Source organism: Balaenoptera ricei, chromosome 3 (assembly GCF_028023285.1).
Source record: "Balaenoptera ricei isolate mBalRic1 chromosome 3, mBalRic1.hap2, whole genome shotgun sequence".
Lineage (NCBI taxonomy): Eukaryota > Metazoa > Chordata > Mammalia > Artiodactyla > Balaenopteridae > Balaenoptera > Balaenoptera ricei.
Window position 1 is genome coordinate 58,388,119 of NC_082641.1, and position 23,491 is coordinate 58,411,609.

At 39.9% G+C, this 23,491-nt stretch overlaps 1 protein-coding gene across 1 annotated transcript in view; it reads left to right on the plus strand.

Moving 5' to 3' along the window:
- The window catches only part of ARHGEF28 (Rho guanine nucleotide exchange factor 28), a 316,101-nt gene that overhangs the window by 215,061 nt on the left and 77,549 nt on the right, over positions 1-23,491 (plus strand). The window contains 8 exon segments of the mRNA XM_059916571.1: positions 3,059-3,101; positions 7,803-7,926; positions 8,264-8,396; positions 15,553-15,608; positions 16,662-16,710; positions 18,873-19,017; positions 19,094-19,221; positions 20,455-20,595. Of these exon segments, the coding sequence (XP_059772554.1) occupies positions 3,059-3,101; positions 7,803-7,926; positions 8,264-8,396; positions 15,553-15,608; positions 16,662-16,710; positions 18,873-19,017; positions 19,094-19,221; positions 20,455-20,595 (819 nt within the window).

Genomic DNA, 23,491 nt, shown 5'->3' on the forward strand with positions numbered 1-23,491 from the left:
ATATTATAAGCATATAGCTTGATGAATTTTCAAAAGTGAATTGAGATCAATAAATAGAACAATTGTGGCAACTCAGAGCTGCCCTTGTAGCCCTTCTTAGCCACTACCCCAATTTTCAACTTAATTCTGGAATGTAATTATTTAACACTTTCTGTGTACCATATGTTATGTAATAATTACATTTAAAGCTGTATTTGGAATTATTAATGTCAATCTGTAATATATAGCATTATAACAAATTTTTTGTCAATGTATTAGATAATGCCTTTTTTTGTCTATTATCCTTAAGAGCCTTAGAAGACTCAGAAAGTGAGAGATGTGCTTAAGTATTCTCAATTTCCCAGCATAGAATATTTAAAATAGGATTTATTTTACTCCTTCTTTTCCCTTCCTTTTTTCTTATTCTTGCTTTGTTACATTGCCATTCTTTTGCATCCTTATGCCATGTGGGACAACAGTGAAAGCATAATCTTTGTGCTTGGACCTGCCATCCTAAAACAATGTCTCATGTTTGGCGATGTTCAATCAATATTTGTTGAATGAATGTAGCAGACAAAAATACATAAAATACAAAAGAAGTGTTACAAGGCATTTTTTTTCCTTTTTCTTTCTGGGATGTCTTTTTGGAGAAAGAGAAAACAGGACTGATAATAAATGTCAGTTTTGATTTTTAGAATGGGAAGATGGAGAGAAAGGACCAAGAGAAAGAAAGGAGACAACTACCTTGAGGGGACAGGAGTAGAAGAGGATTGAATTTGCCCTGGATGTTTTTTCAATATCATAAGTCTTTCTAGGCTCTCCAGGTCTCCCTAACCTTAGTTTAGGTTGGGATTCCTTTTAATGGCAGCTTTGACACCTTTTCACTGATAGTCTTAGAGATGGTGAATTAACTTTGTACTGTAACTATTTGGAAAACACTTTTAAGTCTTCTGTGCAGTGTGCAAAATGGTGCCTTTGCCTTTATATCTGTAGTATCTCTGATTATTAAATTCCGACAGTTCTGATGTTCGAAATCTCAGACGACTGAGAGAAAAATGGATAGTTTATAAGGGGAAAGAGCCCTGATTTATGAATTCTTTAATGAATAAGGGAGGGTATTTTTGCTTTACATACATTCCTTAAATCTTCGCATTTGAATTAGAGAGAATAAAAAGCTGAAATCAATTCCTTTGTTTTTTCTGTGAATAAAAGCTTGTCTTAGACAGTATGTTTAAAAATAGGGCTATTGAATGAAGTTTGACACTCTCCAGGAGGTAAGAATTACAAACAGGCAATTTAGGTTGAGGCTACACACTAAATGTACAAAAATTCCAATGGATATTCCTCTACGGTAGCAAACATTTGGATTGATATCATTTAGGTCAGTCAAAATCATAGGACTGTGAAGAATAAATTAGCTCTTAAGGAAGAAAAAATAATTTTAACTGTGTGTGTGTGATCAAAGCACAGGTGTGAAAGCTTGACTACTTCAAAGATGTATTCTAATGTGTCATTGTTTAATCTGCTTAATCAGAGGTAAATTGACATTTGTGTTGTTATAAATCCTCTCTCAGTGAGTTTTGAATAGTTCTAAAATTTTTTTCTATTTGAACAGAGTCCAAGTCTTCCTTTCTCAGTGGAAAATTCCCGTAAATGAGCCATTGATATAATACAGATATACAGAGACAGGATAGTCTTTCAGTCCTTTTTATACTTATTTGTGATGTTCTCTCTTTCTTGTCACTTTCAGAGGGTTACTTATGATCATTTATCATGCTTTTGTTGTTGTTGTTTTTGGGGGGCCAAGAGTACAATGGTGGCAACTTTATTATTTAATGCTTTTTATATATAAAACAAAATCCAATCCTATATTTCCCTTGGGTACATCATGGATTTAGATAGAAAGGAATATTCTCCATGTTGAAATGATAATTACAGCATCACCAAGATGGACAAAAGTGCTCTACATTTAAAAATTTGAGGAGTGAAGTGAATGTACTTTTGAAAATTATTGTGCACTGATGGATGGAATCCTATTAGACTTTGTCCAGTTGTCTGAGTCCGATTCTGTTACTTTATTAGCTTGATTATTTTGGATATATGGCTTATTCTCCTGACACCTCAGTCTGTACACAAAAAGGATAATGATTTCTGCCCATGACTTAATTTGAAGAATATTTAATGGCAATAAAATAAAGGTCTTCGAATTCTTCAGAGTAGGTTTTCTGTTACCTACAAGATAGTCTTGGGTTCAACATTGATATTTCCCCATTTCAGGAGATATGTATTCATTAGTTTTCCTCTGTATGTATCTGGCCCATCTCCCTTTGCAACCTAGTTTTGCCTCTTCACTCTTCCGGATTGTAACGGTAAAGGATTTGTCCCTGCTCTGTAGATGGTGCGCTCCACAGTGGCCGTTCCCTCCTTCAGTCTCTCTCACTGTCTAAATCAGTGTCTCTGCTCCATCCCTGTAGTAAGTACTCCGGTTTGGGAAACAAGATGGCGCTACTCTGCTTGCATGAGCCTGTCCCTTCTACCCCGCCACCCCAGTCCAATGGAGGAGGGGCTCTCCCTTTCTCATGGGCCACAAAGCACATCTCCGAACTGCCTGCTCTGTAAAGGCATTACAGCTACATTAAAATGGACTCTTCCTTAATGCTGGCCTTCAAGACTTTTCTTTTAAGCTTTGCTAAAAAGCCGCTAAGATATTTATTGATTCTGTACCTTGGGGAATTAGTGTTACGAATAAGGGATGAAGCTCTGGTGAGAAATATCCAGAAACATAGAACTGATTTTCTGCATTTCTGAAAATGTTTGCTGCCCCTTGCTGATGCTAACTTAGTTCACAAATTCATTAAATGTTTCCCTGTGTTGGCCTCCTCCCCATTCTCTCCAAATTAGGGAAAGTGATAAAAATATCCAGAGCAATGCCCTAGTTATATAAAACGACTTTTTTCATTATCTTCTAACTGGTGGTATGTGTAATGATAATGTACAGTTGAGTGTGTGCACTTCAGACTAACACACGACTGCTAGTTTGTCTGCCTTCGTTTTCATTTTATTGTTCTGTGTCTTGTAGAGCAAAGAGCTTACAGCTTACCGGAGCCACCAAGAGAAAAAAGGTATTTTAACCCTTCCAGATTTCCTGAGGGACTGCTTGATCCATCTTTGGAAATGTTTGCACATCATTTTTGATACCTGTTCAATAGTTTGTGAGAGGTTTCTGCCTAATGAGCCTGCCTGAATCCTTTGTACCCTTTGTGATCTGTATGGGTGTAGGTTTGCCAGCTGTTCCTTTCAGTCCCCAGATGAACAGGCCTCAGGACTGGGGACAGAGTAGTCTGAGGTTATTTTCAAAGCTAAACACTTCCAGTGTACAGCACCATGGGAAGCAGTGTGAGACCACCTGCTTTAGAAAGGTATCAGGTTCTCACTAGGTCTGTCCACTATGACAGGTCTGTTATTGTGGTAACAGACCCCTGGGGTCAGTTTTAGAAAGTGCCTAAACATCTCTGCTGTCTGTGCTTGTAGAGTATCACTTAGAAGTGTTAAGTGTGAAACAAAGAATAAGTGATGCAGAAAGTACTTTGAGCATTATTAGTTTTCTGATTAATATGAAGATTTGAAAGCTGTAGGCCTAAGCTGCTCTTTTCCCTAGAAGGTAAAACTGTCCTTAGAGTAAAGCTTGGGCAGCTGACTAGCGAGCAGGCTGGATTGCTGCGCTCTGTTGGTCTTGAGAAACTAACTGCTCGTGAATCACACTGTGAAATAGCCCTGGGGTTATGTCAGAAATGGCATAAATGCTTGGCTTTGAGAGACCATGGGAAAAGGAGGAAAATGGTTTTGATTTGGGTGCTATTAATGCTCAAACTCTGAAACCTTTTACTATATAGATCAAGAGGGCTTATTTTGCTTTAAATCTTGGACTGAAAGTATGAAGAAGAAGGAAAAAAAAATCTCCTTTTGCTCATTTCTATTTTTTGGAGCCCAGAATAGAAACTCTGAAACGATAAAACAGAGGAAGACTAAGAATGCCCTTTAAGAATAAGCTGCTGATGAAAGGACATCAGGACAATGATGATGGTGACAGCGGGAGCAGCAGTAACTGACCGTTGTTGGGTGTTTTTATGTGCCTGGCACTGTTTTAAGCTGCTTACGTTTATTACTTCATTTAAGCGATTTGTTGACTAATTCTGGAATTTGTTCATCATCCTGGTCATCGTTCTGGTTAGAAGTCTTATCCTTGCCATCTTTTTAACAATTGGAGAAGTAATAGACTGATTGTAAGGATTTTTTTTTTTTTAATAAATTTATTTATTTATTTATTTTTGACTGTGTTGGGTCTTCGTTTCTGTGCGCAGGCTTTCTCTAGTTGCGGCGAGCGGGGGCTACTCTTCATCGCGGTGCGCGGGCTTCTCATTGTCGTGGCCTCTCTTGTTGTGGAGCACAGGCTCTACATGCGCAGGCTCAGTAGTTGTGGCTCACGGGCTTAGTTGCTCCGCGGCATGTGGGATCTTCCCAGACCAGGGCTCGAACCCGTGTCCTCTGCATTGGCAGGCAGATTCTTAACCACTGCGCCACCAGGGAAGCCCAGGATTTTTTTAAAATCAAAAATATTTTCTATTAGCAGAGGGATTTAAGACTGGAAGAGCCAGTGTCAGAACTGGTTAAATATTAGCCTATAAAATGTGTTAACTTGGATGAGATGTATAGGGATGTATTGGATGGGATGAATATTTCTCTCATATCCCTCATTCTTGTTTTTTTTTTCCTGTTCTTGGGTCTGTCTTTGGTCTGCATCCCGAAAGCATCTGACTTTCTTAGTGATATCCCCTGGTGTATCTAGTAGAGTAGATATTCCATCTCCCCTACTATGTTCCTGACACCTTGTTGGATACACCAGTAAGGTCCCTGGCTAGACCTACTGCTTTGCTTTGGTCATGCTATAGACATTTACTTGGGGGTTTGCCTTCTTTGGAATTCCCTTATTTATGTTGATCACTTCGTTTCTGGAAAAGAGTGCAGCCAGCTGAAAGGGGGGCTCACTCCAGACCTTGTAGGCTCATTCCTATAGGAGCAGGCACTTCATCTATCCCATCTTCTTAGGATTATATGGTACAACTCAGTTATTTTATTGCCACCATCTATCTTAAATCTGATACATCTGTTACCTTTTATTTTTTTTAAAAAATGAACATCTGGCTGTTCAAAGTTGAAGTTTCACCTGTGTCAATTTTCAGTTTGGATAGTTGGAGCTTTTTAAATACTTAGATGCCCAGTTCTTGTAAAAAATAGGTTATAGATATAATAGGTTAAGGATTAAGATATTGAGGCTATATCCATATTACTAAGATACTTAAAATATCTGTTTACCTATTGGAAAGGTAATGCCAAGAATCTCTGAAGACTGGGGCTTGTAAAACTTTATTGTGGGTAATTCCATTGGTCATCAAATTGATAATAGAGTTAGGCATTCTTGTTCTGGGATGTTGAAAGAGTTTAAATTTTTCCAGATTCTTATAAATTGAAAAGCTGTTTACATTCTGTTGTGAAATCAGTTGAGGCTTTTTCCCTTCTGAGTTCTTCTCTAAAGTACCTAATTTTTACGTAAGTGAATGCCACATAGTTAAATTAGATTTGAAACATGGAATCAACCAACCTTCTACATCTGCCCAGAAGTTACACTGTGTTTCCCATCATCATAATCTGAAAGTGGGTCATGTCTATGATAGTCACGTGTCTACCAGGTTAGATGATTCACAGTTTTTAATATTTAGTATTTCAGTTTTTTTGTTTGTTTGTTTTGTTTTGTTTACTTTGTCATCTCGGTTCTTATCAACCTTTGGAATTAAAGATTAAGTGGTATGATTTTATGTCTTTTTTTTTTTTTTAATAAATTGCAGTGCATCTGTAGGTTTTAAATCAAAGCTGTAACATTGTTCTTGATACAGTCTTCTGTAGCATAGGGAGTTGGGAGTAGAGTCTGGTAAACAGGAACTCATTTTCTTTCATTTGAGAGAGTGTAGTTGTGTTCCTGCTGGGAAGTAGGGGAGAGGACTTCTTCACCTCAGAAATCACATTGACCTTATCATTCTTCAATTCTGAGATTTAGGTTTCCTTCCCATATTTTTCTTCTCTTAGACATTGGGTGGCCTTGGTGGGGTCCCAAAAAGTGTTCCAGAGAGGATTCTTTCTCAGCTGTCAAGTGTGCTTTTGTCCCCATTCCAAAAGTGAGCCTGTTGAATATTATTCCACGAGTTTTGCAAATTAGGATGCTTAAGACACAAGAGGTATGGAAATTTACAGATATATTAACCAGTGAGTTATCTAAGGAGGTGGCTGTGGAAGTAGAAAGGAAATAAGAGGGTCTAAGTTCCTTGTGTTATTCTGAGTAGTGTAGGGCACTTTCACTTGTGTTTTCCATCTTTCCTTTCTCACTTTTTCAACTGTTTGCTCTCAGTAGCAAACCCAATTTCATGAACTGTGCAGGGTTTGAGTGGCAGGACACCCACTGTCCTGACTATACCTGCGTGACCAAGAAGTAGCTCTGAAGTAATTTACTATTTATGCTAAATGCATTCATTGAGGTTTGAACTCTCAATTATCTAATATAGAGGTCAAATAACTTAGTTTTGATTAATATGTACCAGTTGGGTACTTATTATATTTAAGCGTGAGAAAGGGCCTTAGAAATAACTTAGTCTTTGATCAGATGAGAAAACCTGAAGTCCTAGAAGTTGTCTTTTAAGTCATTTTTGTAAAATGTAATCATATGTATTTTGGTGCATATCAATAGTATGATTGCTTTTGAAGGTATTTCCCAGAGATGAATGTATTAGCCACTAATGCTGACAAGTGAGAAGTTTGAGGGATAGGAGAGACATGGGTTATGAAATGTTCATTTTGGAAATTGTCTACAGAAGTGTTATCTGGTTTGACATGATACTTTTGTTGGTCTTTAATATATTCACTCTTTCTTTCTCTCTTTGTAATAATATTAGAATACAAGACCATCAGAGAAAGTTCTAGGGGAAATATAAAAGTTCCAGGGAAATTTCCTCTTCATAGCTGGGACTTTTTTTTCCCTAAAGAATGATTCTGTGGATTAGAGGAAAATCAGTGATGTTCAGTGTGTTCACAGGTGGGGTACAATTACCTCTAACTTGCCTCTTATTTTGGGGGAATTTCCACAATGTTCTCTCCTTTACAACTTATAGAGTCTCAGATTGCAAATAGCCTGATTGAGTGGGAGAGATGGAACCATGAGGCAGACAGTCTGTTTCTCAGGCTGTATTGACAAAGGAAATGTGTGTCTGCTGAGTACTATCTCTGTTCCAAAAATAAATAAAATCCAGTTTGATGTCGTTGGTTATTTGGCTTCTATGTGCTAAGAAAATTCTATTAGCGTAGTAAACAGGGAGATGAATGTTTTCAGAGTAAAATTATAAGTGTAAGATTTCCTTTATTTCTCTAATATTTTAATATGAAAATTTTAAAGTGTGCAGAAAAGCTGAAAGAATTATATATTAGCATACCTATTTCCACCACTTAGATTCTGTAAGTGTTAACATTGTGAGATAGTTGCTTTATCATACACTTACCCACCTATTCATCTATAAGATATATTTTTTAATAGTTTCTATCCTTATCTTTAGAATAACCATTAAAGCCTGAAAAATATATATGTGTAAAAATAATATCTACAAAATACATCTGTGTGTTTGTATGCATACGCACATACATACACACACATATGTATGACTGCTCTCTTTTGCTCCCTCTGGTAAGTTTTATAAGCTGTGATAACAGATTCTTTTTTGTAGAATTCAGGAAGAAGAATGGGATAAATACATCATACCTGCCAAATCAGAGTCTGAAAAATACAAAGTGAGCCGAACTTTCAGCTTCCTCATGAACAGGATGACCAGCCCTCGGAATAAATCTAAGGTAATTAAGGTTTTATGCCTATCGTCTATAACGCGTAGATGCTCAGTTTCTGAATGATTAGTATAGTTTCCACTTTCCCTTTAAAATCATTTACCTTAGGTTTTGTACACACATATTTAAAAACCTCCATATTTCTTATGGGGTATTGTCCAAGTCATTGAAAATACTGAGACCACTTCATCCTGGGTGCTGTTACATTTTGACATTATCATACTTCTTGATGTGTGGCCCTTCTGTCCTGATAGAACAGGTAGAGACTTTGTATGACTTCTGTAAGCCGATTGGCTCTGACCATTTCTCTTTTCTCCCCACTTTGCTGCTGCTGCCACATCTAAAGACAAAAGGCAAGGATGCCAAAGACAAAGAGAAACTGAGTCGACATCAGTTTGTCCCTGGAACATTCTCTGGGGCTCTGCAGTGTTCGGTTTGTGATAAAACGCTCCTGGGGAAAGAGTCGTTCCAGTGTTCCAGTAAGTTCTCGGGCCCCATGTGTGCTGTCTTCGTGCGTGCTTTGCCTCCCCAAACAGTAAGCTCCCTGAGAATAGTGCCAGTGCTAAGTGTGTTCATGTAGACTTTTGTTTTCATGTCTATGTGTGGTTTCATCAGCAAGCAATGACCCATGATGGTTGAGTGTCCACAAGCGATAGTCTCTCCTAGAACCCAGACGGTTATACCTCACTGCCTTCTGATGTCTCCACTTGGATGTCTAAACAGCATCTCAAACGTTACAAGTCCCAAATGGAGCTCCGTTCTCCCCCTTCTGTGCCCACCTACAAGCTGACCCTCTCAGTTTAATGGCAGTTCCATCATTCCAGCCAAATGCTCGTGCCAAAAATCTTGGAGTATTTCTATATACCTCTCTTTCTCTCAGTCCCACACACTTCAGCATTCCTCTTGGCTCTGTCTTCAAAATATAAATGCAAGTCAGCCTCTTCTCACCCCTGCCACTGTTATCACCCTGGTCTAAAGCCATCATTTCAGTAGCTTTGCAACTGGTCTCCCTGTGCTTTTTTACTGCAAAAAGCATAGTTCTCAAAATCTCAGTCCGAGCCAGTTTGTCAAGGCATTTGTCCTTGTGTTCCAGCTCCTCCGATGGCTTCCTGTCATCCTGAGGATGGCTGGAGCCCTGACAGTGGCTGCAAGGTCCCCATGATCTCTCCTGTCATCCGCTCCTCCCACTCCTCTGCCTCAGTCCCTCTGGCATCTTTGCTGTTCTTCCAGCACTCCGGGCGTCAGGCATGCTCCTGCCGTGGGGCCTTTCCTGCGGTCCGCTCTGCCTGCAGTGCTCTCCCCTCAGTTAGCTGTGTGGTTTGCCCCCTCACCTCCTTCAGGTCTGCTTCAGATAACACCCCCCAGCCAGGCCTTTCTTGACCACCCTCTGCTTGGCTCATTTCCCCCCTTTTCCTCCTTTTTATCCCACTATAGCATTCAACGTCATCTAACTTACTCTCTGTTCTGTTTATCAATTTTATTATCTATCTCCTTCACCAGAATATAAACTCTACGAGGGATGGATTTTTGTCTGTTGATTTTGTTCTCCGCTATATCCACAGTGCCTAGAACAGTGCTTTTGCATAGCAGGGGCTTAGTCAATATTTGTGGAGTGAAAGAATAATTCAGTGCAAAAGAATTCAGGCCCAGGCAGGTGAAATCCATTTCATGGTGTTTGTTGGTGGCCAGAATTAGGGGAACATTTGGGGGGTGGGATGGGAGTACAAAGGGAGGTGAAGAGCAGAGGAAGGTTATATGTAAAGTTCTTCATTAAATTCCTAGAAAATGATTAAATTAAAAATTTAAATGTATCCATTCACACTGTCTTTAATGATGCCAGTTTCACTGCATGCTTGAACTTTGCTTTCCTTGGAGACTTGATTTCTTTCTTTTATGTGACCTAAGATAGCATCGAGCAAAAAAATAATAATAATAATAATAAAACTACTCTAAAAAATAAAGTCTACTAATTAAAAAACAAATAGCATCAAGCAGTTCAGCTGTGATTTAATTTGCTAAATTTTTAGAAGTTTGCCGAAAGTATTGTTTGTGGATTTTTTTTTAAACATTCATTTTATTTATTTATTTGGCTGTGCTGGGTCTCAGCCGCGGCACGCAGGATGTTTTAGTTGCGGCATGCGGGATCTTTTTAGTTGGGGAATGTGGGGTCTTTAGTTGTGGCATATGGGATCTCCAGTTGTGGCATGCGAACTCTCAGTTGTGGCGTGTGGGATCCAGCTCCCCGACCAGGGATGGAACCTGGGACCCCTGCCCTGGGAGCGTGGAGTCCCAGCCACTGGACCACCAGGGAAGTCCCTGTTCATGGGTTGTTAATGGCTTGCCCCCATGTCAGCAGTCAGTTTATGGGTTTGATGGCATATGTTTCATAGGTTGTGGCTCTTTTCTTGTTCATAGGGCTGGATCTCTTCAGCTGTACCCCCCAGCCACATCCGTGACCTTTCTCTCCCCTCATTTTAAGACAAACTCCTCAAGTTGGGCAACCTCCACTCACTGCTCTGATGTCTGTTCCTGCCACTTCTTCCTTAACCATCTGATTTTGGCCTCTGTCCCCACTGCTTAACAGAAGTCCTGCTCCTGACCTGAGCATCTTTCCTCGTTGCTGTTCTCAGACTCACTGATCTCTCTCCTGTTTCCATGTTTATTGTCCCTTTGTGTAGGTAGATGTCCTCTTTTCCATGGCACACTACTCTTCTGTTTACCACCTGTATTGTCTCCTTTCTCCTAACTTTGAGTACCCTCCAAACTCAGTTCTTGGGCATTTGTTCTTTTCTCGGTATTGTTTCTAAGTATAGTCGTCCAGTCTTTTGTTCTAAAATACTGTACTTAAACCTGTTCTTCCCAGATTAACGTCTCTATTGCTCACTTTCTAATTCCATATTTCTAGTTGCCTGGAGAGTCTGAGCCCCCATGTAACTTGTGGCCGTATTTGAGCATTATGGCAGAGCTACAGTATAAACCAAGACTGTCCCGGTCACACCCTGTCTGGGGGCATCATCACCCAAAGATGTTCTTGTCTCCCAGACCAACGTGTCTAAAACCGACCTTACAGTCCACACGCAGAAGGCTGTTCTGGCTGTGTGGATGGTAGCAGCTCGAACGTTGGGCATGTTGACTCTTAGTTCCTCTACCTCCTGGCACCCCAGTCCATGTGGTCCCTCTTTCATTTCCTTTCTCACTGTTCCTGCTCTGGTGGATTCTCATCACCACCTCTGGACTGCTGACAGCAAACTGTTCTAGTTTCCCGTCTCTCTAGGTATTTTCACTTACAATTTATTCTGGATACTTTCACCACCTTAACCTTAATGAAGCACTGCTTCCATCCGCACACATATGCTTGAGGACTTATCTCTTTTTTGTTTACTGGACTAAGCCCAGGCTTTTCAGATGTGCATTCGGTTCTACCTGCATCCTGCTGGCTAGTCCTACGGTTACTTCCCTGTTCAGCCTTGGTTTACAACCAGAGGCCTTGCCAGGCCTGTTGTCTTTTCTCCCACTGTGTATGTTTTCCTGCCTCTATTCCTTCACTTAACGATAATCTCCTATCTCTCAGTTTTCCCTGCTCCTCTACTTCATCCAGATTTCTTGCCTCTTCCTGGGAGGTCTTCCTTGACCACTGTGGCCTGAGTTCCTGCACATCACACTTAGGATCTATTTATCCCATCCAGTTTAATACTGGGGTATGCACAGCCTCTTCTTATTTTAACTACTAGCATAGACTTTATGTTCTTGGAGGTCTATAGTCACATAATGGTTCTTTTGTATCCCCTACAGCAGCTGTCGCAAAGCTGGGCCCTTAGACACTCATATGTAGTTAATGACTGCTGAAAGCTTAGGGATCACTGAAAGGCAAATTCTTGCAGTACAGAATATGTTGGTTCATACTGACTTGGTCAGGTGGGTTGTCATGAAAGTTTTAGTGGAAGATGGAAATTGCTGGAAGTACATAGATTTTATTTAGCTTTTAAAATGGTCATTAATTTTTTTAAAAAAGGCAGCAGAATTCATAGAAGATACAAGGTTTAAGGAGAAACAAAATTATCCAGACTTTTACCACCTAGAGAAGATTGCTATTCATATTTTTATGGAATCCCTCCTAATCACTAAAAAAGTCAGCTTTGTATGCTAATGTCTCATTTGATGATGATATCAAATGTGCTTAATTGTTCCTTACTTATTGTGCATTTAAGTTTTTTCCAATTTTTTCACAACGTAAATAATGTTGCAAGGAGCATTCTTTTCCACATATCACTGCCCACATCTTTGATCATTGCCTTAGATTAAATTCTAGAATCAGTTTGAGTATATGTTTAATTTCCTCTTTAACCATAGTCTTTTAGAAGTTTTAAGATTTACAGTTTTGGGGGGAGGGGAGTATTGGGGATTTAAACTTTGGTTATTAAGTTTTTTACATTGGGTAGGAAAATACAACGTTCAGACTGCCGTTATTGGTAAATAATTCTACTTCATGGTGTATTTTTTAATTGTGAATATCAATATTTCTAATCTTAAAAACACAATATGATATAAAACAAATAATATAAATATTCAAAATCTTGGTGTCTGTATTCTTCTTTATTAAAGCCTGAGTTGCTAGTTTTCCACAAATATTGTATTTCTATAAAATTCTCCTTGTTTATAAATAGATTTCACTACCTATATTTTGATGTTACATTATTTGATGCACAGAAGTTTACTAATCACAGCTTCACTGCATATTTAACTTTCATAAACTTAAAACTACCCTAATGCGGTTAAATGCCGTTTATAAGAATTTTACTTTGTTTAAAATTAATATTCTTCTTGCTTTCCTTTTGTTTGTATTTCTCTTACCTATTTCTGTGTTTTTAATTTGAGGTATGTGTCTTTAATTTAGCTATAGGTAATCTGTAATGTAACTGAGAGACCTTATTTTATAATAAGGGTTTTTTCCTTATTTACATTTAATTTTACAACTGTCAGCTATCTTTTATAGTTCTTTGCTGTTTTCCTTGATGTCTGGTTCAGCTATTTAGACCATGTGTTGTTGTCTTTTATCTTCTTCAGGGATTTGGCAAGATATGCTCTTTTAATACTTAACTAATAATAGCTTTAAGGCTGTGTAAGGCTTATAATTGAATACTCTTATTTCCCTTATAGTTACCCTTTTTTCCCCCTAGCCTCTGTGAGTATACTGAATTCATTATTATTACTTTTATAATGTATGTTTAATCTTTCAGGAATAATTTTCTATTTCAACAATAACTTGATATTTGTATTCAGTTCTGTGTCTCTACTTAACAATAATTTTTTAGATGTGATTCTTTGGTTTCAGTGCTCACTTTTGCTCTTTTTTTTTTTCCTTCAATAAAGCTGATCCATTCTGAACTCTTAACTTTGATTCTGCTTTTAATAGGCAATAGGATTTCAGGTAATTTTTTTCCAAGAAGGTTACTGGAGTAATCTGTTTTCTGAAATCTTGTGTATCTAAGGGTATATCTTTGCTTCTTTCACACAATAAAACCAATTTTATCTGGCTAAATAAATTCTTCAGTCAAACCTTTTCCCCTCAAGACTCTGCCAACACTGGTCCCTTATATCTGGGCATTTAATATTATAGTACAGTAGAAAATTCTGGGGCCTGCCTGTCCTCATTCCCTTGCTGGTAACCTGCTTTTTCTGCCTAGATGCTTGAGGACTTTTAATTTTTTGATCATAGGGATATTGTCAGACTGTGTCTATAGAATGGGTATAATTTAATGATTTTTTCCTAGAAAACAGTAAGACCTTTTGATTTGCCTTTTTTGGTTCTTTTTTTTTTTTCTTAATTAATTAATTAATTAATTTATTTTTAGCTGTGTTGGGTCTTCGTTTCTGTGCGAGGGCTTTCTCTAGTTGCGGCAAGTGGGGGCCACCCTTCATCACGGTGCGCGGGCCTCTCACTATCGCGGCCTCTCTTGTTGCGGAGCACAGGCTCCAGACGCGCAGACTCAGTAATTGTGGCTCACGGGCCTAGTTGCTCCGCGGCATGTGGGATCTTCCCAGACCAGGGCTCGAACCCGTGTCCCCTGCATTGGCAGGCAGATTCTCAACCACTGCGCCACCAGGGAAGCCCTTTGGTTCTTTTTAAGCTATCTAAAAGTTTTTGTCAGTTGTAGCTGTCAGTTGTTACTTCTGACCTCATTTTTCTGATTTCTTCCTTGGAGAAGTGTGATCTGTTATCTGTCATATTTGTATAACATCTTGTTTGATAATTATACACTTCTTTTTCTCCACATTCTGGAGGGACTCTTTCAAGTTTAATTTCATAGCACTGCTTTGATACTTTGTCACCTTGGATCTTCTCAGTTTGGTTTAAATTCCGCTCTTGCTCTTTTTTCTTCCTTGTAGGACTTTCTCGTCTCACAAAGCTCCGTTTCCCTGTCATCCTGTTGGCCTGTGGTCACATCCTATACTCCCTTCATGGCCTTTTGGTCCTATTTTATGTCTGTTTGTGTCTCTTAGGGAGGACACATTTCAAATATCCAAATTTTTCTTCTCCACTTCTGGATTTCATAATATTCAGTGGCTCCCTCTTCCTGTGAGTTTTCAGTATAACTTTGTTCTGTGGTACCTCCTAGCTTCTACTTTTTTCCTTATCCTTTCATTCTCTTGTTCTGGGGTGAGGAGAGAGCCGTGCCATTTTGATGTTTGCCTGCAGGACCAGTACGTGGACCAGCCTGGCTTTTACTCATTGGCCACTGAGGTGTTGGCTAGGTGCTGCCGGAGACCTACAGCGGGAGGAAGGTTGTGGGCTCAGCATCTTGCTCGATTCTCAGGGGGCTGCAGTCACTGTGTGACGGGCCTCAGTGAGCCCTGCCACCCTTGTGGAAGGATTCTTCTCCTGAAGTTTCTGATAAGCCTCCGGCTTCTCCATCAGCACACAGCGTCTCGGGGTGGGGGTGGGCAGGATGAGGGTGTGGTGGTAGGTGATGTGAAGGTGGGAGGGCAGAGGGGGCAAGAAGACAGCAGCCTGGCAGGAAGTAGTCCCCATGCAGGGAGCTCTCTGAGCCTGCGGACACGAGGGGGCAGGCAAAGTATTCCCTTACTTCTTTCAGTGAGATGCGGCCGCATTGTTTCGTGAAGTAAAATGTAGGCAAGCTGCTAACTCTTCTCTTTTAATTTGGTTTCCTCTAGTTAGTAGGGATTCTCTCGGAGCCTGACAGTACATTTTTTCTAGCATTGTTGTGCGTTTTTCTTTCTTTCCGTCTTCATAGACGTTTTCCCTGGGGTGCGAGCAGGCAGTTGCCATATGTCAGAAGTCCCTTACTAATATAGGGCATATAGTAATGAGTTCTCAGGCAGACGCAGAAGTGTATGTCATGCATGATTTCAGGTTTCATAATCGATAAGACCCTATGCAGAAGGGGAAAAATCTCTCCAAGGAAATGAAAATATTAACAGTGTGTTCTGCTCCAGTGGTGGGGCTACATGTGATTTAAATATTTTTTCTTTCCTTTTTAAGTTTTCTAAATATTTTTAATGTTTATGTGTTATTTTTATAATGACCCTTGAAAGCGTGATGTAGTCATATACATTTCACTTTGCAGATTAACTTAAATAAGATGGACACTTTTCTATCTTTTCCTTTTGTTCCAGACTGTAATGCAAATGTACATAAGGGCTGTAAAGATGCCGCCTCTCCGTGTACCAAGGTAATCTCTCAGTCGTGTGTGAATATTACATGCTTGTATGCAGCTTGTTGCTTCACGTTATCTGTTTAGGTTTTTAGATTTACTAGTTATTACTGTCTAGATTTATTTTTAAAGTGGCCGTTGTAGTGATAAAATAACACTTGCTCAAAGTGTATACCTATTCAGTTAACTATGCACTTGTAGAAGTAGAGGGAACGCTCCCTTTGCGCTACATGATGTGGGTGGGTTAGGCTTTCCGTCAGGACCTGCTTGGTTTACCAGTGCAAACCCTGAGCGTATGTGAATGAAGTCTAGAGCAGTAATTCTCAAACATCAGCACACATCAGAATCGCCTGGAGGGCCTGTTAAAACACAGATATCTGGGCCCCACTCCCAGAATTCCTGATCCAGTAGGTCTGGGTGGATTCTGAGAATTTGCATTTCAGACATGTTCCCAGGTGACGCTGCTGATACTGGGACCACAGTGGAAGGCCCACTGGGCTAGAGGAATGTTCTCTGTGTTTGCGGGTGGGCTTGAGTAGATGGAGGTATTTATCATTGCGTTCCTGTGTCTCCCACTCTAAAGCCATGCCAGAAATGCACATGAGTGAGGATGATGATCCTTCAGAGGGAAGCGTGGAGTCCCCAGCTCTGTGTTACTTGAAACACACATTGTGTCAGGTCACAGAGTTGAGGATGACATTTCAGTGCTCAAGGTCATTGTGTCCTGTAGGCGGGAGGAATAGCCAGGAACAGAAAGAATAGGAGAAAGGCAGCGCTGATAAGAACTCCTTTTTGAGCCTGGGTTTGCACACAGGAGCTGGAGATTTTCGGTTCCATCGGGCTTTTACTAAAGCTGGGATCCTGCTGAGACGTGCTCATGAGGCACACCTTCCTTATAACTTGCTCATCTCATTGTCATAACATTTTTCTCTTTGTTGTGTTTTATGTCTTTTGCTTTGAATTCCTCTGTTTGAAATAAGACAACAAAGAAAATGGTATAGATAAGAAACCTGTTCTTGTAGTCCAGTGGTGCTTTGATCTTACTTTTTGTGTTTCTAATGTTCTTTACAGAAATTCCAAGTGAAATATAATAAGAACAAACCGCAGACCATCCTTGGAAGTAAGTGATGTGGAAAACGGCAAGAACTTTTTTCAGTTTCATACATACACACATTTTTTCCAATGTAAAATACCCCATCCTTTTGTTCTCTCATTTGCCCAGTTATTCCTTCTTTCATAGCATATGCTGGGTGTAATTGGCATAATTTTTAGTTATACAAAGAAGTCAAGAATGTCATAAACTCTGGCAGACTACTAGCCTTTGCACTACATGTACTATATGATCTTTATATTAGGGAAGGCTGAATGGAGGAGGTATTATGATGTTGCCTCAATTTTAAGATGTGAACTAGCGTAATACGCACTATTGATAACAGCCTTTTGGGGGAAAAGAGAAACACTACATTAAATGTACATAATTTTATGTTTTCCTAACAGTGGCACATATTTATCTTGACCAATACATACCATATGGTTCTTAAGAGTCACAAAGTTAGGAAAAAGTCTTCAAGTTGAGAATCTATAGATTCTTATCAGTCTCTGTTGCTCATTATCAGATCAACCTGATTCTTTTTAGTAGCCGTGCCTGAGGCTGTGATCTCATCAGCTGCGTTAGGATGGCAGTTGAAATTTCAGGGCATACCTGAGTTTTGTTTGCATATGCTTAAGCTCAGTGGTTATCTTTTTCTTGAATTAATACGTTGTTGAAATTTAAACAATTTCTCTTAGATAATTGGCAGTCCATGACAGCCTTTACATTGCTCGTAAAGGTTAGTCACACCATTGTCCTCCTGAGAGAAAATCCTTTGATTTGATGTGAGCAATTTTGCAATTTCTTTTGCCTCAAATATGACATAGCTTGCCTTGTGGCAGGCATTTTAAGTTTGTGGTCACTTTTCACTTCAATGCTGCCATAATGTGACCAGTGTTTTAAAAGCCACTTGAATCGGGGGGTCAATGAAATATGCAAATTAATGGCGATGTGTGACTGTGTGTGATGTTGCACAAGGGTAAACTAGTGCAGGCAGTAACAAGTGTGACATTGTTTACTCCCCTGCTTCTTCAGCAGAAGTCCTTTTGACCTCAGTTGGAATGTACTCCTCAATTTCGTAAGGTTAAGCATGAAAATAATTTAAAAACATCTTAGAATTGAGAGAATACCATCTGTTCCTTCTCTTAACTTAGGAATAACATTAACTCATACATGTGTAGAATCCTTTGTAATATCTTAGGGTTCCACATAAGTATTTTTTCCCTTAAGAAAGGTGTGTGCCAAGCCCATAATATTATAGGATTGAAATATTTTCAGAGAGTCACTTTTTAATACACATCAAATGTAAATGCGTGGATGCCCATAACATTTCAAACTGACCAGAAGGGTACTGAAGCATCATTTCATTTCCCACATGTGAGAGAGAACAGCCCGGCTTGGCTTGAAGGTTTCATCTGCCTGACATTCTTATACCATAAAGAGCAGACCTGGGGGATTCCCTGGTGGCGCAGTGGTTGAGAATCTGCCTGCCAATGCAGGGGACACGGGTTTGAGCCCTGGTCTGGGAAGATCCCACATGCCGTGGAGCAACTGGGCCCGTGAGCCGCAACTACTGAGCCTGCGCGTCTGGAGCCTGTGCTCCGCAACAAGAGAGGCCGCGACAGTGAGAGGCCCGCGCACCGCGATGAAGAGTGGCCCCCGCTCGCCACAACTGGAGAAAGCCCTCTCACAGAAAACGAAGACCCAACACAGCCAAAAATAAATAAAAAAAAAACAGACTCCCCAGCATTGTTCCAATCTGTCTACATGCTCTGTGTGTGTGTGTGTGCTTGTTTATACACACAGTGTACATTCTAGTAATAGTGCTAATAACACCTTGTATCTATTTAAAGCTGGCTCTAGGGAGTACACGCAGTGGTTTATGGGCAAGCAGTCCCAGTGTTTCCCCATTCCATTTTCTGGTCTGTTTGTGTAATTCCAGCCACCCACAGTCTCCAAGTGGATATGCTGAAGCAGGCCTGCAGCCTGGGTACCAGGAGGGTGTGAACTGGAAGGGACATTTGAAGCAGGTGTTGGGATGTGGCAGGGAGACTAGTTTCAAGTCTGGGCTTGTGACACATTAGAAGTGGCCATTGGAGTGTTCAGCTTTCTGGCTTTTAAGAGACCATCTTTACTCGTTGGGATTACTGCCCGCTATGGAAACCTCATGAAGCATCCATTCTGATTTCCAGATTCTTCATTTAGAGACGTCCCACCGCCTGGGCTCTCCTTGCACCCTTCCTCCTCCATGCCTATTGGGCTGCCGACCGGGAGGAAGGAAACAGCAGGGCAAGTCCATCCATTGTCCAGAAGCGTTCCAGGCACCACCTTGGAAAGGTAAGGCTCAGTGTGGTCTTACACCTTGATGTCTCAGAGCTGCTGCCAGGGCTGACTTTCCTCCCTGTCCTTCCAGCTTCAGGAGGTCAGGGGCATCCTTGGAGTCCGAAAGTGACGGGAGCACCTGGAGAAGCAGGTCGCAGTCTGATGAACTGTTCCAGCCCATGGGCTCATCTCCCTCCACGGACTCCTTCTTAATGGAAGGTGAGGAGAAGACGCCTTTGCATTTACTTGGGTTTCTGTGAGCATTTGCTGAAAGGAATGTTTTCTGAAGGATGTAAGATGGAAACAATTTTAAAATTCTTTTTAAAAGAATTCTGTTTCATGGTGTCACTTAGCTACAGGTTCTTCTGATTAAAAGAATGAAAATTGAGCCACAGAGGAGACTCCCAGATAGTGACCAAGGAAACATGATGCATTTTTTTAAAGGGACGTATTCCCCAAAGAATATGTCATAAACGTCATGAAGAGAAAGAAATATGTGCTTGTTCTTCTTTAAAAAAGTTTTACAGCTATTGATGAATTGGTATAGGATCATACATTAAAAATATATATTTCAGTTACTTAAGACTGGACTTGCCTGGATCTCTCAGATATTTATCCCCATATGTTGCCTCCTACTTCTAGGGGAATAAAAGCATTTTTAAAAAACATGTTTTTGGATAGGACAATCTGGGGAATTACTTGTTGTATCCTAGCGGTATTAATTGGCAAAGGAAGACCAAATGACGGGAGAGTAGTGATGCAAGAAAGGGGTGGACTCTTCCCCAGGAATCTGCTTATTTTAAATCCATTGTCATCACATCTTGACTTCTCTGAGCTAGAATCTCTCTAAGGAGTGCCATTTGGACAAACAGAATTTAGTTTTCCTGAAAGGGGTGTATGTGTGTTGTCAAATTCTATCAGAAAAATCTGTACTCACATGTGACTGGAGGCCTTATACCCTGCTTCATGTTTATATTAAGGACAGCAAGCCAAGTAAAGAGCAAATAAAGTGGACAAGTACAAGATTCAGTTTTGAGTAAACAGCGCAAAGCAACCCGGGGCAAAAGAAATCAGTGGGTTTAAGATTCTGTAAGCACATTGTGGACTCTGCAGGTTTCCAAAAATAAAACTAAAGTAGAACAAGTCAAAAAAAAACCAAACAAAAGAATCTTCAATTTTCTTTTTTTTTTTTTTTGGCATAGGCACAATCACTATTTTAATACCTGATTCTGCTTTGCTTTCATGAGCGTGATCTTGATTTGAACCATTTCACTAGTTTGGTTTCAGATGTTTCAATTGCATATCACAGTATTTTGGCTTAGTTGTTTCTATGTTCATAGCAGGTTTCTTTAGGGTGATGAATCCATAAACATGGGCACTTGTGAAGGTCTGTTTGTGTTACGTGTGTTCACCCACTTCTGGCTTTTCTTTTCTTTCTTCAATGCACATTAGATGTCGTGGATTCGTCTCTGTGGAGTGACCTCAGCAGTGATGCCCAGGGGTTTGAAGCAGAATCTTGGAGTCTGGTGGTGGACCCCTCATTCTGTAGTAGGCAGGAGAAGGATGTCATCAAAAGACAGGATGTCATTTTTGGTAAGCATTTCAAACATTCTCTCTGAGCTCCAGCAGTGTGGTGCAGAAGAAAGTGCGTGGCGTTTGAAACCATACATACCTGGATTCAAGCCTAGGTTCAAATCCCGGTTCTACCATTTCCTAGTTACTTGTTCTCAGATAAAATGTTTAACTCACCTGAACCTCAGTTTTTCCTTTTGTAAAATGGGGGTAATGTTACTCTGGATTAAAATGTTGTGAGGCTTCAATGAGGCATTGTCTGTACCTGGTATAAGCAAATTTTATGTCTTCTCCCCTTTTTAAGTTTACTTAGGCACAGTCTCTACTCTTTCACCTCTTCTGTTGTACGAATCACAGTGACTGTTCCCATATTTTAAGGTAGGGTAGTCAGGGCTGCTGCATGCAGGGCCCTGTGGTTTGCCTGCACACAGCCAGAGACGGCGACTCACATAGACGCAGAGGGACTCGGAGCTCCTGGCTTAGGGCCGTGTGTGATCGTGTGCCTCAGTCCTGAGTATGGAGTTCAGCTGTGGGAGGTTTTACGATTTCATGCTATTTGGGGTGAAGGCCATCTGAATTCAGGGAGGTTAGATTATAGACTAGTTAGGAAAAAATGAAGTTTAAAAAATTTTCAAGTATAAAGTAGATGCTAAAAAGTGATTCCAAGAAGATACCTTACTTTAAATATGAGATTAACTCTTAGTTTTTGCTAATCCTGTGTGTGCAAAGCACGGGCCGCAAAGTCCGGTGGCGATGAGGGCAGCTTTTCTCCTGTGTGAGGTGGTGGTTATGTAGATCAGAGGAGCCGATGTGTAGTGTGCTGGCATCTCGGGCTGTGCAGGTGGGAGCTACCTTGGAAAGAGTGATGATGACCCCTTTAGTATTTCTCACATAATTTATATTATACTGTAATTTTTCTTCATTTATTTCTTGATTTCATATATTATTAAAAATATTCTCACCCATTTGGGATGAATTATCATGTCGTGTAGTTCATAGCATGGCCTCAGGGTCAGAAAGTCTTGTGTTCCAGGGAAAATCCTTCACCTCTCTTCTTCATGTCTCTCTTTTAAAGATAAGGAAAATCATTCCTATTTTGGGGGTCATAATAGATAAATGGATTAACGGATATGGTAGATACTTAGTATGGAGTAGGTATTAAAAATATGGTAGGATACAATAATTAATAATAATAATAATAATTTAAAGTTAGTTCCCAATTAGAGTTTTGTTTATGATAAAATAATAAACAAGGCTACATTTAGATTTGTTTACCCTCCATGGCTGATGTTTTGTGTTCTTTTTCAAAACATGTACATGAGTTTGGAAATACTCATTAATCTAGAACTTGTACTTCTGATGCTCCTACAAATTGTGAATTATTGTTTTCTCTCATGATGCCTTTTTCAAATTGAGATATAGTCACAAAAAATTGAGATATAAAATTCACCCCTTTACAGTATATAATCTATATTGTAGTATATTTGTAAAGTTTTAGTATATGTATAAAGTTGTGCAACCATCAACCACTATTTAATTCCAGAGCATTTTCATCACTCCAGAAAGAAACCCTGTGCCCATTAGCAGTCACTCCCCTTTGTCCCCTCCCACCAGTACCTGGCAACCACTAATCTACTTTCTGTCCCTATGAATATGTCCCTATGAACATTACAATATTTAGTTTTTTGGACCTGGCTTCTTTCACTTAACATATTGTTTTCAAGGTTCATCCATGCTGTAATAGAAATCAGCACTCTATTCCTTTTTAAATTTTATTTATTTATTTATTTATTTATTTTTGGCTGTGTTGGGTCTTCGTTTCTGTGCGAGGGCTTTCTCCAGTTGCGGCAAGTGGGGGCCACTCTTCATCGCGGTGCGCGGGCCTCGCACTGTTGCGGCCTCTCTTGTTGAGGAGCACAGGCTCCAGATGCGCAGGCTCAGTAGTTGTGGCTCACGGGCCCAGTTGCTCCGCGGCATGTGGGATCTTCCCAGACCAGGGCTCAAACCTGTGTCCCCTGCGTTGGCAGGCAGATTCTCAGCCACTGCGCCACCAGGGAAGCCCCGAGCACTCTATTCCTTTTTGTGGCTGAGTAATATTTCATTGTATAAATATACCACACTTTGTTCATCTAATCATGACTTGATGGTCATTTTGGGTTGTTCCCACTTTGGGGGTCACAGGGTACCTTTATGTGTAACCTTTTGAAGAACTGTCTGTTTTCCAAAGCAGCTGTACCATTTTACATTCACACCAGCAATGTATGAGGGTTTCAATTTCTCCACATCTTACCAAGGCTTCTTTATTGTTCATCCTTTAAATTACAATTATTGTAGTGTGTGTAAAGTGGTGTCTCATTGTGGTTTTGGTTTGTATTTCCCTGATGGCTAATGATGTTGTGCATCTTTTCATGTGCACATTGGCTATTGGTATATCCCTTTAGAGAAACATCTATTCAAATCTTTGGCCTATTTTGAAGTGGGTTTTTTTGTTGTTGTTGAGTCATAAGAGTTCTTTATATATTCTGGACTCAAGTCCCTTATCAAATACATGATTTGCAAATATTTTCTCCCATTGTATGGGTTGTCTTTTCACTTTCTTGATGATGTCCCTTGATCATGACACAATGTTTTCTCCTGGAGAAAATGGAATTTCAGAGACAGATCCAGTAATAGAAAGGACCTACTGTTGTATGCATTGAGGAACTTTATTATATTTAATTCAACATAATTCACCAAATTAATTGTGCTCCTACTCAATGCAAAACACACACACACACACACACACACACACACACAAATGAAAGAAGGAAAAAGAAAGAAAAGAGGTAAACTAAGTTTTATTTTATAGAGCATTCAGGGGAAAATAAAACCTGGTTCCCAACCTCAAGATGTTAGCTGGTTATGTTATGAAAGTTTG